The 17,734-nt window shown below is 46.2% G+C and overlaps 2 protein-coding genes across 3 annotated transcripts in view; one reads left to right on the top strand and one right to left on the bottom strand.

The window, feature by feature from the left end:
* Nucleotides 1-2,528, bottom strand: part of Dnase2b (deoxyribonuclease 2 beta) — a 33,425-nt gene extending 30,897 nt beyond the window's left edge. The window contains exon 1 of the mRNA XM_052178986.1: nt 2,278-2,528. The gene's annotated coding sequence lies outside the window, so the exon portion shown is untranslated. The remainder of the gene's footprint in view (nt 1-2,277) is intronic.
* LOC127682574 (uricase) overlaps nt 1-17,734 on the top strand; it is a 70,317-nt gene that overhangs the window by 50,848 nt on the left and 1,735 nt on the right. For both annotated transcript variants that reach the window (XM_052178988.1, XM_052178987.1), the window contains exons 5-7: nt 11,179-11,362; nt 13,525-13,648; nt 15,756-15,839. In XM_052178988.1, the coding sequence (XP_052034948.1) occupies nt 11,179-11,362; nt 13,525-13,648; nt 15,756-15,839 (392 nt within the window). The remainder of the gene's footprint in view (nt 1-11,178; nt 11,363-13,524; nt 13,649-15,755; nt 15,840-17,734) is intronic.

The raw sequence follows: 17,734 nt of genomic DNA, 5'->3' as shown, positions 1-17,734 counted from the left end.
TGCATTATTCTCTTGAGCTAATTTACAATTTAAAACTATAAAATATTATTATAACAGAGCTTTCTATTTGATCAGATAATTAATCTGATCAAACAAAGTTCCTAAAGCTGGTGTCCCATCGATTTGTTGAGGTCATAAGAAGCAGAATTAAATAGTCCATTTATATTTGGATCAAAGAACTTCGAAGCCTAGAGGCAAAGATGGCAGCCACACTTCTCTCTCCAGATGCCTTAGTGCCCATTACAGAGTCAGTGTTAACTCTGAACTTTGCCTTGTTCTAGTTCCTTTCTTCCTTCTTTATATGTTAATGTTTCTATTTGAGTTAAACCAAGATATAGTTAAGGCTGTCTCAGCATTTGAATAAAATATAATAGTATAAAATATAAAACTATTATTATGGAAGAAATCAAAAAGTTATTTTGAACCAAAAGGACAATTTTGATTACCAAATGCTTAGGCAGGGAGTAAACCTCCCCTGCTGAGCTGTTCTCTAAAACAGCACAGACTCATTCTCCATCTTGTCCTCTCTCCTGCCTTCCTCTTTTCCTAGGTCTCAGTCTCTTTCTCCCTCTCCTCTTGCCTTATGTGTGATTTTAGAGTCAAAAAGGAAACACTTTTTTTTTAACTCACAGGGAATGTTCTCCTACTTAATCTACACTGACTACTGTCATGAAATTTGAGTCTAATCCAGCTCTGCTTAACTCTGCATGTAATTATAATGATTTTTAGTAGCCATTTTAGGAAACCAACGAGAAATGAGGAAAAATATTTTTAATGATAGATTTAGCTTAATCCAAAAATGCTATTTATGGAATAAATGCTAAGTCATTTCGTTCTGTGGAATATCAGGTCTCTAGCATGTAGCTGTGCTGTATTTGCAGTGTAGCTTCAGTCACCTTAGACATGTTTCAATGTTGGCTGATGGCGGATGGCTGCAGGCCACTGGATTGGTCAGCATAGCTCCCAATCCACTTTCACAAATGTTTGGGAACTTAGCATGTTCTTGGTCCCACTCTTCAACTCCCTGTCAAAGACCAGAAATGGCGCCCACCTGAGGAGAGCTGATGAGAATCAAGTCCATCTGTGGGAAGTGCTGGTGTCTCTCACCACGCTCTATCCACCGAGCAAGCAGGCTTTGCTACCACAGAAGATGGTGGATGAGAGATGCACAGAACTCTCCCTAACCTCAGAGAACCCATGGTAGATTTCATTATGGGAGACAGATCTCCAACAAAGTCATTGCAACACAACTGGCTAGAGACCACAGTGGAGGGATTTAGAGGCATCCTAACGGAACAGAGATGTACAAACGCAACTCTTCCCAGGGTAGCCATAATTATTGCTTGGTTTGACAACAGAAAAGCAGAGGTCTGTAATGGTCAAGTGAGTGAGTGTGTTTGTTTGTGTGTGCATGTGTGTGTGTGCGTGCATGTGTATGTATAAGTGTATTTGTGTGTATAAGTGTATTTGTGTATGTGTGTGAGGGAGGGTAGTGTATGTATAAACCCGTAAGGTCTTCGTCAGACACTCATTTTGAATGTTTGTTTCTCAGCTGCTCGCTGTGTTGGGAGTGTCTGGGACCTAGCTGGCAGAAGGGGTGACTAGCTCTTGGTTCTGACCCTGCTCTCTAGTTCCTGATCTGGTTCCACATGCACAAATCTGCCTCATGTTCCCCTCACCACAGGCTCCTCTGCTCTGCTCTCCTTACTATCTCGGGTGGGAACCCCATGAAACCCTGACCCCAGATAAAACTTTCCTCCCTTAAGCTGTGGATATGCTATGTACAAGTTGTGACCGGTGTGGAGAACAGGCTGGAAGGTGGAAAGGAGTGAGTGAGACACGGGGGGATTTGCTGCAGACATGAAGAGAGGGGTGAATAAGGTGAGAGAGGTAGAGACGCAGACTGGCGGCTTGTGGGAGACACTTTGTGCGGCCTTGGAGATGTGCAACCGGCATGCTAGGGGTTGAGTGGAGCTGGAAGGCGGGAGGTGAAGGACTTGAAGGGGGAAGGACTGGGAGCTAGAGAGAATATACACATGAATAAAGTTTGGAAGCTAAGGACAGTGAATTTTCTAATGTGGATGGAGATAGGTTTGGAGACCATCAACAGATGGGTGATGAGTGAATGGAGCCCCAGAGATGGAAAAGGGAGGGAAATAGTTCTAGAAAACAGAAATAACAAAAAGAATATCGACTCACCAGGCAGGCTCTGCAAAGAAACAAAACTGATGGAATAAATACGTATACATCAGAAGGTAATTTAGTAAATCGGCTTACATGATATGGTCCTGATGGTCCAGCAACTGCAGCCTGTAGTTAGTTGCCTAGTTGGTAAGGTTGGATGTCTCAGCAGTCCAACCTGGCGCGGAGGCCTGGAGCGTTCCTGCCGAGCTGCTGGTCTTCAATCTATGTTGGAAGCCCCAGGAGCATGCTTCCAATGGCAGCGAAGGAATGCCTCCGTCGTAGGATAGATGGGCTTGCCAGCAAGAGTAAAGGCAAGCAGGCAAAAAGCAGAAGCTTCCATCTTCTGTGCCCTTTTATTGGGGCTGCCTCCTGGATGCACTGCCCACAATTAGGGTGTGTCTTCCTGCTTCAAACAATCTGATCAAGAACGTCTCTCACAGGAATGCTTAGTGGCTTGGGTTGTAGTTGTGTCCAGATCTAGTCTAGTTGATGACCAAGACCGTCATCATGCGGCATGAGAAAAGGGCAGATAAGGCCTTCAAGGCCTCGGTACATTCTTTAGTTCAAGACCTCGGCAGAAGACTGGTCAGAGAGGCAGAAGAAGGAGATATCTAGAGAAAGTGGTGTCAGGGAAATAGAAGAAAAATAAGTTTTTATTGGGACAGCAAGAAGCAAAGAGACCCATATGTGATGACCCAGCACAAAGACTTCTTCCTATAAGGCCAGTTTGGGGGACAGGGGGTAAGAGGTGATGCATATCAGTTGTGGGGAAGTTAGACAGAATCCTAGGCCGCCTTACCTTGCTAGTCCTTATTTTGTGGTTCGTCTTGATCATAAATTGCTATGTTGGGCAAGTAGGAGTTGTAAAGACACTGTAGAAAAGAAGAGGGCAGGATCCCTCAGACACAAGTACCAGGTCATAAATGGCCCATAGCACTTCCCCTGGGGGAGATTCCCACAGTCACACCTGACTGCAGGAGGCCACAAAATGTTGCCTCACTGAGTGTCCAAGCAGAAGTGGAAATTGATTTGATATCTGCCACAAAAGGTTGAGAAATCTTGGTTAAAAGAGAGCTGGAGAGGAACTCTAGAGTTGGTAAACATCCTTGGTGATTTCCACAAAGATATTTTCAGGCAGGGGAGTGGATGCAGATGTTACAGTAGTTAAGTCCAGGACACTGCTGATGATCAAAGAAAACAGACTTCTCTTCCAGCCTGCAAGCCAGGAGGTAGCATTTACCTGAGTTCTAATCACTAGGCCAGCACTGCTGAGTAAAAAGATCAGCCTCAGAGTAGTTCAAGTCTTTTGTCTCTGCAGATGGTTGCAAAGCTTCTGGGTACACATAGACCTGTGGCAGTTGCCCAGAAGTTCCAGTTAACTGATCTGAAGCTCAGGCAGCTCTGATATTCTGCAGGTCCGGCAGGGGTGGGGTAAGAGGATTGATGTATAGAAAGGGAATTCAGATTTCCTTGTGCACTGGACGCAAACATGTGTGTACACAGGGCTCTGCATGTGAGACCATTTCTACTCAGCCCCTCTTTTGAGAGTACAGGTGTACATTCTCTTTCTGACAATGTCTAATTCCTAATTTGCTTATTATCTAAGTACTAAACTGGAAGGAGTTGATACAAATTTGAGATATCATCATTTTCATAAGCATGGAGCACTGGAGAGATGACTCAGTGGGTCAGAGCTCCAGCTGTGAAGGTAGGAGGACTTGGGACTATTGCATGGGTGCTTGTGCATGAAACCTCAATACTTTGAGGAAAAGACATTGTGATCCTAAGAACTTTCCGGTCAGTCAGTCTAGTAAAAACAGTGAGCTTCCAGAAAGACTTTGTCTCAAGGCAACAAGGAGGAAAACATTAGAAGACACTGTACACATGCACAGAGGTGCATACACTCATACACTCACATGCACACATAATATACATGCCAACACATAAACCAAATCAAAAAAGAAAAAATACCCTTGTATCAATCCATACATGTCAACACTTACAGTGAAGTCTGGTGTTATAAGCCCCTGTGGTTTGTTGGGGGCCAATAGAATGGTGAGAATCCTGCCCTTCTCCCCCACACAGTCACTCATGTGAATCTCCAGGGGTTCTTCCCAAGAGAATGACTGAGTTTCACCTGGTGGACTCAACTCCTTCCTGCTTCCCTGAATCAAATGTCTGGGAAAGCTGCTGAGTCTTGGATGACCTAGGTCCTGATGTTGCTTTAAAACTCATTATATTGGGCTGGAGAGATGGCTCAGAGGTTAAGAGCACTGACTGCTCTTCTGGAGATCCTGAGTTCAAATCCCAGCAACCACATGGTGGCTCACAACCATCCACAATGAAATTGGATGTCCTATTCTGGTGTGTCTGAAGACATTACATTAAACTCACATGTAATAAATAAATAATCATTTAAAAAAACTCATTACATTGTTCCTTCCTGGTGGGTCCTTTACAGAGACCTCATTATGTTGAAATTTTGAGTATTTAAAAGTCTGCTATGTCCTTGAGAGAATCAGGAGTGGGAAATTTGTTCAACCCTAGAGTCAAGGTTTGTTCTGCTGTTGGTAACTTCCCATGTCCCAGTAAGAAAACTAGGCTCTCTGCATACGGGCTACAGCATGGGCTGCGGGTGTAAGTGTCATTGGATCTTCAGGGTGAAGGCTTTGTCTCCCAAGGCTCTGCTAGGCCGGAAGCTTAGCTGAGCCTGGGCACCACCGGGCATTCAGACACGCCCACTGTGATGTCTGAATCACTGATTTGAGCTAAATTAACCCCCATATTTGAGATATTTGAATTAAAATTCACAATTATTTAAGCATTCAATGGCTCCCATTCTATAAAACACAACAAAGGAAAACCAACAACAAAAGTAAGAGATACTGTATCGATTCTGGAAAAAGGAAGCCCTCCCGCTTACTGATATGAGGGCTACTGGAAGGCTGAGATAAGGAAGGACATGATGTGATCAAAGCCCTAGGAGGGGGCGGGTAGATTTAAGGGTAACAAGCTGGGTAAAAGGAAGAAGTAAGGGGGGGTGTGTCTTTGGCGTGCTTATCACCAAAGATCTAAGGGGCGATAAACCACGTCTAAGACAGCGACTTTCATCCTGTGACATCAGGACTGCAGATCTTTGGTTCTTAAGAGAAGTTCTTGACAGGCACAAGGTCCTAAATCACCTTGTTTGGTGCCTAGTTGAAGTAAGCCAAGTTACCCCTCTGCCTGGTGACATCATCTCTTTCACTCCCAGAATCACACTGCCTGGACTTTGAAGGTCCCAGAATGGATCCACAGAGGCAAACACTAATTTTGTGCTTCTCAACCTTCCTAATGATGTGACCCTTTCATACAGTTTGTTGTGTTGTGATGACCTGAACCACAAAATTATTTTTGTTGCTGCTTCATAACTAATTTTGCTACTCTGGTGACTCATAAGGTAAATATCTGTGTTGTCTGATGGTCTTAGGTGACCCCTGTAAAAGGTTAAAAGATTTGTTTAACCGCCAAGGGGTCTCGACTCACTGGTTGAGAACCACTGACTTAGTTAATTTTTGCTTCTAGCCTTTTACAAGTTTTCAGTTTGATAGTAGAATGATTTAATATGGTTTTAAAATATCCTCCTTTTAGCTATTTTTGTCCATTTTTTGGAGGCGTTAACTATGGAAGCAATTATCCTCTTCATGACAGTTCTTCCCCCACCTCAGCTCAGTAAAGCTCTTTTGTGCTTTTTTGACACCTGATGCGTAGGTAACGTTCTGGGCTTGTTTCCTATTAATTTAAAGTGAGCTTCTTTCCCTTCAAGAGCTAAACCGTGGATGCACGCTTCTCTGAGAGATAAACCACAATCTGTTGAGTGTGTAGGAGGACACTAGGAGCTGAAGAGATTATACTCTAGTGATGTAAAATGTGAAGAATCTTCCCTGTTACACTAACCCTCGACCATGACGGTGCTGGGAAGGTGGGGTACAGGCTTCAGGGGCACGACCACAGGCTGGTTGAGTGCTTTCATGGCGTGGTACCCAGATGCCACTGCTTCTGGTTGGATTACTTCTTTCGGATTTAAACTGGGATCTTTTTAGAGTGTGTGTGTGTGTGTGTGTGTGTGTGTGTGTGTGTGGGCATATTTTTAGTTGATGGCCCCATGCATTTGAAAGCCTCAGGTTTTTACCAGTGCTCAGCAGGCTGGGGCACTGCCAGCAGAGAAGATAAAATAAGCACTCTGATTTCATCCAGTCTGTCTAATGTGTGCCAAGGAGAAAAAATGCTTTCAACATTCAAAGAGGATAGTTTTTGTTGGTTTTGTTCAGAGTGACGGAGGGCATCAGAGTAGCTGGCTTCCACTAGGACAAAACTGGTAGTAGTTAATCATCCATGGGAACAGAAGGCATTTACGCTGTGGGAATCGGGTGTCAAAGCACTTTGGAAAGAGCAAGGCCTTTCTCTTGTTTCCAGTGTGCAGTGAGAGTGAATCATCTCAAGATGGCTCAGCCAGGGTCCATATGTGTCATTCCAGGGCTGGGGGAATGCAGGACGAAAGCCTTTGGTTTCAGAGTCCATTGACCCTGTGGGGCTCAGAAAGCATTGACAGGTGGTTACTGTGGGCGTGGAAATGCCAGTGGCAGCAAGGTCACCATGGAGACTTTCACAGTGTATTTTGGACACAGCGGCTATTCTGTGAAACCCTCATGTATGTTACCCTGGAAACACGTCAACGCCAAAAAACAGGCATGGCTACATTCTCCATCCCAAAGATGACAAAAATCAAAACAGGAAGAAGGGAAGTGACTCCCCCAGAGGCATTGTTTCCATGGAAACGGAGAGTGCTGTGGTAGGAAGGGCACTGGGACTTAATCTGAGGGAACTTTGAATGCTAAAGCTGGGGATTCTAGACACACAACACTACACAATGGCATCTTTATGAGTAAGATTATGGGAGGAGCCAAGCTGGCAGCAAAGTAGATGCGGGGGACCAAAGGCAGATGCGTTGGAGAAGATGGAGACGGAGCCCTTAGCCTTGTTTCCCTTTGCCTTCTCATTCACCTTTGAGGGATCCTACTATTTGTTTTAGTTCTGTTTTAGGACTGTTTTCTGTTTTACTTGGAGGGGGGTGATGTCTTCCAGAAGGAGGTATTGGGAAAAGCATATTAGATTACATGGCGTATGTAATGCAATGATCGGAGTTACTTTTTACTGGAAACTCATAGGTAATTTGTTCTTTTAAAGATTTATTTTTTATCCCTTTAAAATTATGTCTCTGTGTTGAGTGTGTACACATGAGGGGCCCACAGAGGCCAGAGGCATCAAACCCCACAGGGGCTGCCGTTACAGGGAAGGTTTAATTTCAGCCACACACCATTAGATTCCGTGATTTTTCTGCCCCTCTTTTAGATCATTCTCATCTGTGGGTGAGCCACCCACGTGGGTGTTGGGAACTGAACTTGTGTCCTCTGCAAGAACAGTGACTGTTCTTAGTTGCTGAGCCATCTCTGTAGTCCCTGTAAAATTTTAAGGAATACCATACTTCCACGATGCCCAGGAGCCATTTTGGAGAGTGATGCTTCCCTCTTCAGCGGATGGAGGAGATCCTTTTCGAAGGCTGAGTCCCCCAAAGCTCACTGTGGATGGGAGGTGGCAACCCTCTACTCTCCTGGGAAGCCCTTTTGAAGTACTGAAAAGAGACAAAGGGAGCTTCAGGAAGGAGACACATTGCACAGATGGAGAAGGATCTAAAAGCGGGGCAGAAAAATCACGGAATCTCATGGTGTGCGGCTGAATTTAAACCTCACCTCTGCCCATTTCTAACTGTGTGGGGATGGGTGCAGAAATGAAAGTCTCCTGCACAACGATATTTACTCTGGAGACTGCTGAGGACTAACTAAGAAAAATGTCTTGGAGAGGCAGCAGCTAAAAACTTGCTTACAAACTGGATGGTTTCAGCCAAAGTTGATGTCCATTTCCTCTCCTTTGCTACCTAGAGTATGAGAAACGAATGGATAGGGAGAGGGGGAGGGGGGAAGAGAAACAGTAACAGTGGCAGAAATGGACTCTGTTGTGATGTTGTTGCCCCTTGACATAAGTCAACCTTATACTTCTCCACTCAACAGATACCTGTGGTGGGCTCTGCTGTTCTCTTGGGTTTGAAACCCACTGCAGTTGCATATTGGCGATGTGGAACCAGTGTCTTTGTACATTTAGAATCTAGACTGATAGTGCACTTGTGGAGGCGGAGAACCTACCTAGCACACAGAAGAACCTGTGTCGGTCTGTGCCTGGAACAGAAAGAAAAAATACAAAATGTAAAGTTAGACAAACCGGGCCAGGTGAAGGCATTCAGGGCCGCTGGCACCTTCCTCCTGGGCTTTCTTCAAGTGCAGCATCCAGTGAGAACTTCTGAAAGTTAAATTTTTCTGCCACGCCAGTTTATCTGAGGACATTCTATACAGAGCCCTTTATTTAATCAGAACATACTGAATCAGCAGATCTACCTCTAACCTCTGGCCATTGTGTTCTCTGATGATAGGACTTGTGTATCTTCGAAAATGTCAAAATATAGGTATTGCTTATCTGTCTTTCGATGAGTCACAGCAACTGAGGCCACACAGGTGGTAAAAGAAACCATTGGATTTTAAGAGTTTTGATGGTGCCTTCTGACCCTTCTTGCTATAAACCCTATATGTAGCCCAGGCTGGCTTCTATGTAGCCTAGGCTAGCTTCTAACTTTCAGCATTTGTCCTGTCTCACCCTCCCAAGTATTGATATCATAAAGATGGGCTTCCATGCCTGGCCCTTGGGTTTTGATTGTGGACTGTGAATTATATTCTCCTTTTACTAAGACCATATAGTGATTTCCAGGAACTCTGACTTTGGCCTTTTCAACTAGACAGGCTATGAAGGATAGGATTTGTCAGGACCAACTTACAGACTGGAGAGAAGTAGCTTTAGGAATCCTGCTTTCGGACTTTGTGGCTTTTCAATCACTCCCTAAATGTCCTCTGTCCTCTGTCCTCTGTTCTTTGTCCTCTGAATGAGCCTGCACATACAAATACAGTCGTAAGGATTTGCATTACTAAACTTTTGTGGTTCCTCAGCTTTCTTGGTACTAAACTTCCAGGAGTCCAGCCAGACTCCTTCACCTTGTGACAGCTTGTTCAGGATGCCTTACCCATGCTCAGGAAGAAGTTTGTATCCACTGGAGCTAGCTGTTGCCCCAGGACTCTGCCTGGCTTTTGCTGTCAGCTGCCACATCTCCTAGGAAGAAAGCTCTTTCTTGTCGAGTCTATCCTGGGCTTTCCAGTGTGTCAGTGTGATGTCCTATCCAGGTCCCACTATGCTGCTAAAGCTACAGTCTGTTCAAAATGTAAAGAAGCTCCTCTTCCCTAAGTCTATGCAAAGCCTCCATCATCTGGGTCCTTGAGTTGGTTAAATGTGTTAGTAACGACCCCAGAGAACTCAGGGTAAGTCCGTGTTGCATGGAAGGAAAGAAATCAAAGGCTTCCTCCCAGAGTCAAGAGCAAGCCCAGGTCTGAATCTCCCACCTCTCTCCTCATGTCTTGTTATCTCCAGTCTGCTGACTGAGTCTGTGCCTACCTGTTTTGTCAGTCTGTCCTGTCCCTACCAAGGGGCTTTTACTCCATCTCATTAAACAGGGTGTGACACGGAATGCGTGGCATGAGGAAGGAACAAGGAGTGCTTTTAAGAAACCTTTGATGGAGGTTTATAGGGAATGATACTCTACTGAGCCCAGCTGACCCAGACACAATGCTACCAAGCAGTAAGGGCATGGGGCCTCAGTATGTATGGCTGATGGTCATTTCATGAGAATGCTTTTGTTCTGTTTGCTCTTTAGAGCAAGTGATTGTCATTGCGCGCGCGTGCGCGCGCGCGAACACACACACACAACTATCTATCTATCTATCTATCTATCTATCTATCTATCTATCTATCTATCCATCTACCTACCTACCTACCTACCTACCTACCTACCTACCTACCTTGCTCTCTGGATTAGGGGCATGGACCTAGTTTCAGATTAAAGCTATTAGGTTAAGTTGTAGAACTCAATTGCATGGGAAATCCAAGGAAAGTAAGATGGGTTGTTGCACTTTCTTTTAGAGGCAGGCTAAGCAAACAGGCTGTGTACACAGTATGATAGCTGACTTAAGTCTTAAGTAACTTCAAGGTGCATTATTAACTCTGGTTATGAGGTGCAGCGAAAGTTCTGGTTTCTTAGAGCATAAGAAATTTTTAATAATAGGAAATTGCCACAGGCATTGAGCTAGCACTACTTGGCAGTCCAATAAGCAGCATCCTCTAAATGTACTCATCACCTTCCACCACCCATTCTTTTATGAGGGAAGAGAGAAAACAATAAATCATCATCTTCCTTGTTTATTTTTTACCCCTTCTGCAACCCCTGATACCCACAAAGCAGCTTCTGCCCCAAGTCGGAAGTCTCTATGGATATTGAGTATACAGACCAGCGCCTGGATCCACAGTCTCCTCATCCCACTCTGTTTACTCAGACAGGTCCATATCACTTCTCACCAATGAGGTTGTCTGGCCTTAGTTTAGTTTATTATACCCACCAGGGCACCAAGATGTTCTTGGGGTATAGTGGAAACTGGTGTCACCAGCCACTGTAGACCCACCAGAGGCCATACTGCAGGAAAGAGACCTCAGTGTCAGGGAATCCCATCAATTCAGTGTCAGAGAGAAGATACTCCGTGGGGAATCCCATCAATTAATACCAGACTGCTAGTTGAATGACTGGCATCTTGCATTACATAAGATGGCTTGCCTGAGACACCTTTGCAGGTACCGGAGGAAGGGGTGGGGTGTCATCTCAGCATAGATCAATATATTCTTGACCTTTCTATTGAGAGGGCAGAGTGTCTGGCAATCCAAGCTGGCAAGAAATCCGCAGAGACAAGTGATCAGTAAAGACAGTGTTCTGCTTATACACACTCTCTCCTACCCTTCTGTCTGCCACAGGACCTCCAGTCATTCACTCTGGAATCAAAGACCTCAAGGTCTTGAAAACAACCCAGTCTGGGTTTGAAGGGTTCATCAAGGACCAGTTCACTACTCTCCCAGAGGTGAAGGACCGATGCTTTGCTACTCAAGTGTACTGCAAGTGGCGCTACCAGAGACGGGACGTGGACTTCGAGGCTATCTGGTATGACAAGCAGCTGCTAGGACCTAAAACTGGGGCGGGTTGAAGGGATCCTGGAGCAAAGAGGAAATCTAGAGACCTGTCAACTCAAAATCCTAGTTTTTTAGGACTGCCCCCTGGTATGTGTGTGTGTGTGTGTGTGTGTGTGTGTGTGTACATGCACCTGTACGCACATGCATGTGGAGACCAGAGAACATCTCCAGGTGGCGTTTCTCATGAGTTATGCGTTATCCCCCTTGTTTTTTTATGACCAGCCTCTTACTGGGACCTGGGACTTGTTGATTCAGTTGGCTGGCTGGCTAGGCCAGGATCTGCCTGTGTTCTCTGTGGTGGGGCAGCATAATGATGTGGGTGGGTGCTGGAGATGGAACTTAGGTACCCCCTCACACAGCAAGCTGTCGTCCCAGCCCCTCTTTTCAAATTATATCAGTAGCTTGCAAACATAAGTGCACAATGGAATTACTCAAGATATTATTAAAATAAAGATCACTGGGCTCTCTCCTGGGCCTGCTCCTTGGCCCCTGAGAGAATCTGTATCTCTAACCACACCCTAAGTGACATTTCAGCGGCTGGACTCCTTCAAATGAAGGCAATCCCTAGCCATAGAGCAATGCAAAGGGACCTGAACTGAGATTCCCCACCCCGCCCAGCCTGTGAGGGACTGTCTGCATTTCAATACTGAAGTTTCCACTTCAGTTCTGAGCAAATGGTGACAACTGGTCACTCAGGGCTGAGCTCCACAGTCTCTGATTGTCACCGAAGCATTCTGTAAATGGGCTGAGGAGAGAGCTCATTCGTAAAGCGTTTGCATTGCAAGCATGAGGACCTGCATTTGAGTCCCAGGGCTCACCCATAAAAGCCAGCAGTGGGGAGATGGAGCCAGGCTGGTCCCTGCAGCCCGCTGGACAGCAGCCTGGCCTAAGCAGCCGCAAAGTCCAAAGTCCATCCAGGTAAATATCAGAGACCTGGTGCTAAAAAATAGCAACTGACAGAGGCACCCAAGGTTGACCTCTGTGCTACACACACACACACACACACACACACACCTGCACACATATGCTGCTCACATGAATGTACACATATGTGCTTGCACAGAGAGGGAGAGGGAGAGGGAGAGGGAGAGGGAGAGGGAGAGGGAAAGGGAGAGGCAGAGGGAGAGGGAGAGGGAGAGGGAGAGGGAGGGAGAGGGAGAGGGAGAGGGAGAGGGAGAGGGAGAGGGAGAGGGAGAGGGAGGAGAGGGAGAGGGAGAGAGTAAATGACAAAGGCGTAAGCCATGTAAAGTGTGAGTTTTATCACAACTCTGACAAGGAACAGTCTGCTTCTGAACTCTGAGCTCTGGAGGTTGAATTCCTTTGGGGAAATGCTAATTGTTAGACTGCTCCACCCTGGGATGAGTTGGAAGAATCTGTCCCTCCCTTACAAAGCATCTCCCACAGGTCGGTTTCCTGCTCTTTTTTTTTATTATATGAGAGGCTTTTAAATGCTTGGAAGGGCCTCACTTCGGGTCCTCTTTTCCTTGCTTATTTCAAGTGCTCTGGCTGGGAGCTGGAGCCTGGTGTATTGGTGTTGAGAGAATCTTCTCACTGAGGCTGCCAGGCAGGGGGAGAGTTGTAGGCCCCCTGGAAAGACAAATAGCTCAGATCTATCATCTCCAAAGGGCGGGGGAGGGGAGGACAGGGGTGATCACAGCACTGCCTGTGCTGTATTGAAGGCTCTGTGGTGTTTGACTTAAGCCCCTGACAAGGGAAGTTCAAGGCCACAGCCATGAGCAGAGAGAGGGTCTTTGTTTGGGAGTCATTCTTTCCTGTCTGCATACATGGTGGAAGATTAATGCTGAGATGCTATTTGGGCCAAGTTTCTCTATGAGAAGAGCTAGCTGCTTAGTGCTTGTTTAATGCAGTGTTGGTGTGTGTGTGTGTGTGTGTGTGTGTGTGTGTGTGTGTGTCTGTGTGTCTGTGTGTCTGTGTGTCTGTGTGTTTGAGAGTGAGAGCAGTGGGAAGGGATATGAAGTGGATTCTGCTTGTTTTCATTTTAGCATTACAGAATAAGAATCCTTCCTAAAAATCGTCCATAAAATGGTTTTCTGGGCACTCCTACATTTTAGCTCTATAATGCATTCCGAACAAATCATATGAGCTCCCCAAATCTCCACCTTTATGTCCTAGGGGTGCTGTCCGGGACATTGTCCTGCAGAAATTTGCTGGGCCCTATGACAAAGGCGAATACTCACCTTCCGTGCAGAAGACCCTCTATGACATACAAGTGCTGTCCCTGAGCCAGCTTCCTGAGGTATGCCTTGTCACTTGCATCGGGAGGACGGAGAGGAACTGTGTCTCCTGTCAGTTCCGAGGAAGAGTTAGTGCTAAAATAGGAGAGTGGAAGACACTTGAGAAATGACATCTGTTGTTGTTCAAAAGCTTGTTATAGCAAGTGAAAAGACAGCAGAACGTGGGAAAATCTGTTCAACCTAAAAACACAGGCCGCTGCCACAGTGCTGCGGTTTGGTTGAAAATTCTTTTGAGTTCCTTCAACCTACTGCAGACTTAAACTCCAATTTCAGGCTACTTCTATGCCTTGATAGAGAGATAACTAGACACAGGTTATATGTTTCAAGGTATAAATGATAGGTGTAGAGAAATTCAATCCATCTTCCCATCCTTCCTTCCACCCATCTACCTATCTAGCTATCTACCTACCCACCCATTCACCTACCCCCATCTACCTACCCATCTACCCATCCATCCACCCATCCACCCATCCACCCATCCATCCATCCATCCATCCATCCATCCATTCACCCATCCACCCATCCACCCATCCATCCATCCATCCACCCATCCATCCATCCATCCATCCATCCATCCATCCATCCATTCACCCATCCATCCATCCATCCATCCATCCATCCACCTATTTATCTATTGTATCACTTGGCAGGGCCCAAGGGATACAAAGACAACTTAGACATGGTCCCTGCCCTCAAATATTTCATTATTATGTGAACAAAGAAAACAAAAGTTTTAAAAGATCAATAATAGGTTATTATGCGAATATGGGGGCAGTCTCACTGAAGTATGAGAGGTGCCGCTAGCTAGATTTTCTAGGACAGGAATGTGCTGAGTCTTCAGGAACAATAGGGGTAATCTGGGTTTATACTCAAGGGCTAGGGGACAGGATAGATGTGTAAATGGGAGATAGGCATGACACAGACTTTTCCTGTCTAGGGCCAACCACATGTGTGTGACATGCGAAGAGGAAAGCATTTTCCTGTGTATAGGCATAAGGTGTAAATGGGTCAAGAGGACATTGTAGGCTTATTTATAGTCTATGCTCTATTTTGAGCCACTGGGGGCCACTTAGTATAGCAAAGTATACCATGGTAAAACTTGCATTCTAGAGTGATCACAGGTAGCAGTATGATAAAAAAGTCATAATAGACCACAGGCTAGGAGACTTGTGGGATGATGTTACAGAGGTGTGGCCAAGAAAGCATGGGCCAAGGCTGTGTTGAATTGAGAGAAGCATCACCTGGACCAGACTGGCTGCTCCTTTTTTGGTTAGCACTGTAGCATCTTTTTTTTGCTTCCTCTGCCTCTGCCTACCTCCACTGGGCAGAGTCGGTGAAGCGACGCTGATAAACCCTTCAGGTGCCTATAGCTCCCCCAGAACTTTTCACCCAGTAGTCTGGAGACTCCTGGGACCTGGACAGATCTGTACTAGAGACCTGTTCTGTGGGAGAAGGCTCATTTCACGAAGCAACACATTCTTAGGCCTAGAAGTGGACCAGAGAAATGGCCATGGCTTGACACACACAGAGCACATCTATGTGCATGACCCAAGGGGGAGGAGGGGCCCACCCAATGGCTGGGCTGGCTTTTCCCATGACGTCATATCCTGGCACAGGGTCACAAAGAGTCAGAATTTTAAATTACAACATGACCTTAAAGACTTAACATGAGTACTTTTGTCAATTACAAAAGCAGAATACAGTTCACCAAATCTTTATGTCATGTATATGGGTCTACAATTTTACACTTATTCTAGGACCTGTGAGTGTTAGTGGCCATCCTCTGAGGAGGGATGGAGTAGGGAAGATGTTAGAATATTGGCTGGCCGGTTTCTGAAAACCAATGGATGTGGAAGGGATCCCCCCAGATTCCCACCTCAAGGAGCCCGAGCTCTTTAGAGAAAGTTTAATGTTGAAGGGAAAGAAATGGACCTGCCATCAATTTCATAGGAAGACGAGTGTGGAGGGAGCAATTGGCAGCAGAGGATCATGGGAGTGTACCTTAAGATACAATCATGGTCACAAGAAGTGGTCAGGATGGACGAGGTAGATGGAGGAAGAGAGAGAGTCTGCAGTGCCCAGTTTAACCTAGGCTGTTGTGGATTTCAGATAGAAGACATGGAAATCAGCCTTCCGAACATCCACTACTTTAACATCGACATGTCCAAAATGGGGCTGATCAACAAGGAAGAGGTAAGAGACTTTAAGAACATTGAAACATTGAAAGCACATTTCTGCCCTATGTCCTTCCTGTCTCCTTGTCAACTCGGGACAGTATCAGTGCCTAAACCCTGTGGCAGCTGCTGCCCAGGGATAATATTTATAGTTGCCACTGATTGGAACCCTCCTTGGCTCTGAGTCTTTCAGTGCCTGAGGCTGAGTACTCCAGAGGCGGACGAAGGATCACAAGGGAGGCAGGCTAGTTGCAGAGAGGAACAAAGAGAAGGAACAGAGTGTGCCCAAGGAAACAGCTCTAAGATCTCCTTGGGAAAGTGCCACCAAAGGTCACAGCTGCGCTATGCTTCCATCATGAGGCAATGGGAAAGGAAGGCTGTATTTTTCATTTTCTTTTATCATGCCCACCTTTTGATTAAACAGTCAATTCAGCAGCACACAATACACTTGGGAGACGATGAAAGCGTGTTTGTGCTACCGATGGCAAGAACAAGAAATGTATGCTTTCAAAGGGAACCTTTATCTCAGGAAATACACAGCCCCGACTTCCTTTGAGCTGTGACAATCAAATTGTCTGACTAGGCATCCTAGAGCCCTGACTGGTGGCCTCTGTGGTCACATCCTGGGAAATCAGAACTGACCCTGCCCCATGGACATTTTCAGTGATAGGCCTTTGACCCATCTGCAGCATCATTTTGGGTAACTGCTTTTAGCGTGTGCGAGGGAGAGAGGTAAGGAACAGATTGTCTACTTGAATGGTTCTGCAGGTAGAGACCATACTCTCTGATGCATAAGTTAAACAAAAGAGTCTCTAGAAACTTAGAGCTGCTGACCAGGAGTCTTCCAACCTTCCCTCCAGTCCCTGATATCTCTTTTGCAAATAGTGCTGGTGGGTTCCACTGGCTCTGAACCATCGGCCTCACATGGGTGCCTGCCCTGATGCTGGACAGTGAGCACCAGGCATACATATCTTGTGCAAGGTGATCTAGGGCCCCGGCTGGTAGAAGAGGGAAAGTTTGGCGGCCCCGTGTTCACTAAGGATAGGCAGCACTATTTTCCTTAGAGGAGGGAGGGTGGCAGTGCACTGCATTTGTGAATAAGGACGGAAGCTTTAGGAATGATTTCTTGATGAATGGCAGGAGACAGATCTGAAAGCAGTCTTAGCTGTGTCTGCCAAAGGCAAAACAGAGGAGCTCCAAACCGAAAAACCGATCAGGCTGGTGCTCAGTTCACGACACAGTCAGAGGGTTTCCGAGGTGTCTACTGAGTCTTAGGCTTGTGTTCGTCCCCTCCAGAGCTAAGCGGATGTGTCATTGCTGCAGAGAGCGTGGGAGGTGGAGGGTGGGGTGGGCATGGGAGGAATAGGGATGAGGGGGATGAGGGGAATGAGGGGGGATGATCAGGGGGGAGGAGGGGAAGTGGGCTATCATCGGGAGTTGCAGAGAACAAAATAGAAAGCTGCAGAGAAAGCTCCTTCCTAGATCCTAGCCCTGGCCTGGAGATCAGAGCCCTGAGCATTCTCAGGAGTAAGACTCCTCTCCTGTTCCCCTCCCGGCCTCTCCCCTCCCGGCCTCTCCTCTCCTCTCCTCTCCTCTCTTCTCCCTCCCTTTCTCTCTGCCTCTCTCCCTCTCTGTCTGTCTGTCTGTCTGTCTCTCCCTCCCTCTCTTACACAAACACACACACACACACACACACACACACACCTATCCATGAATAAAGTGTCCTCACACACGTGAAGGCAACCTATGAGAAGCAGGAAGCTGAGGCCCAGTGACAACGGCTGGGGAACAACACTGACAGAGTGGGAAGATAGAAAGACTCTAAAACACAGCCGACTAGACCTTTCGCACTGTGCTCACAGCCCTGTGGACCTCAGATGCTCTTTGGGGCATGGCTGAATTATAGCTATGGGC

The sequence above is a fragment of the Apodemus sylvaticus genome, chromosome 4 (assembly GCF_947179515.1).
Source record: "Apodemus sylvaticus chromosome 4, mApoSyl1.1, whole genome shotgun sequence".
NCBI classification, from domain to species: domain Eukaryota; kingdom Metazoa; phylum Chordata; class Mammalia; order Rodentia; family Muridae; genus Apodemus; species Apodemus sylvaticus.
This window is presented reverse-complemented; position numbering and strand designations above follow the sequence as displayed.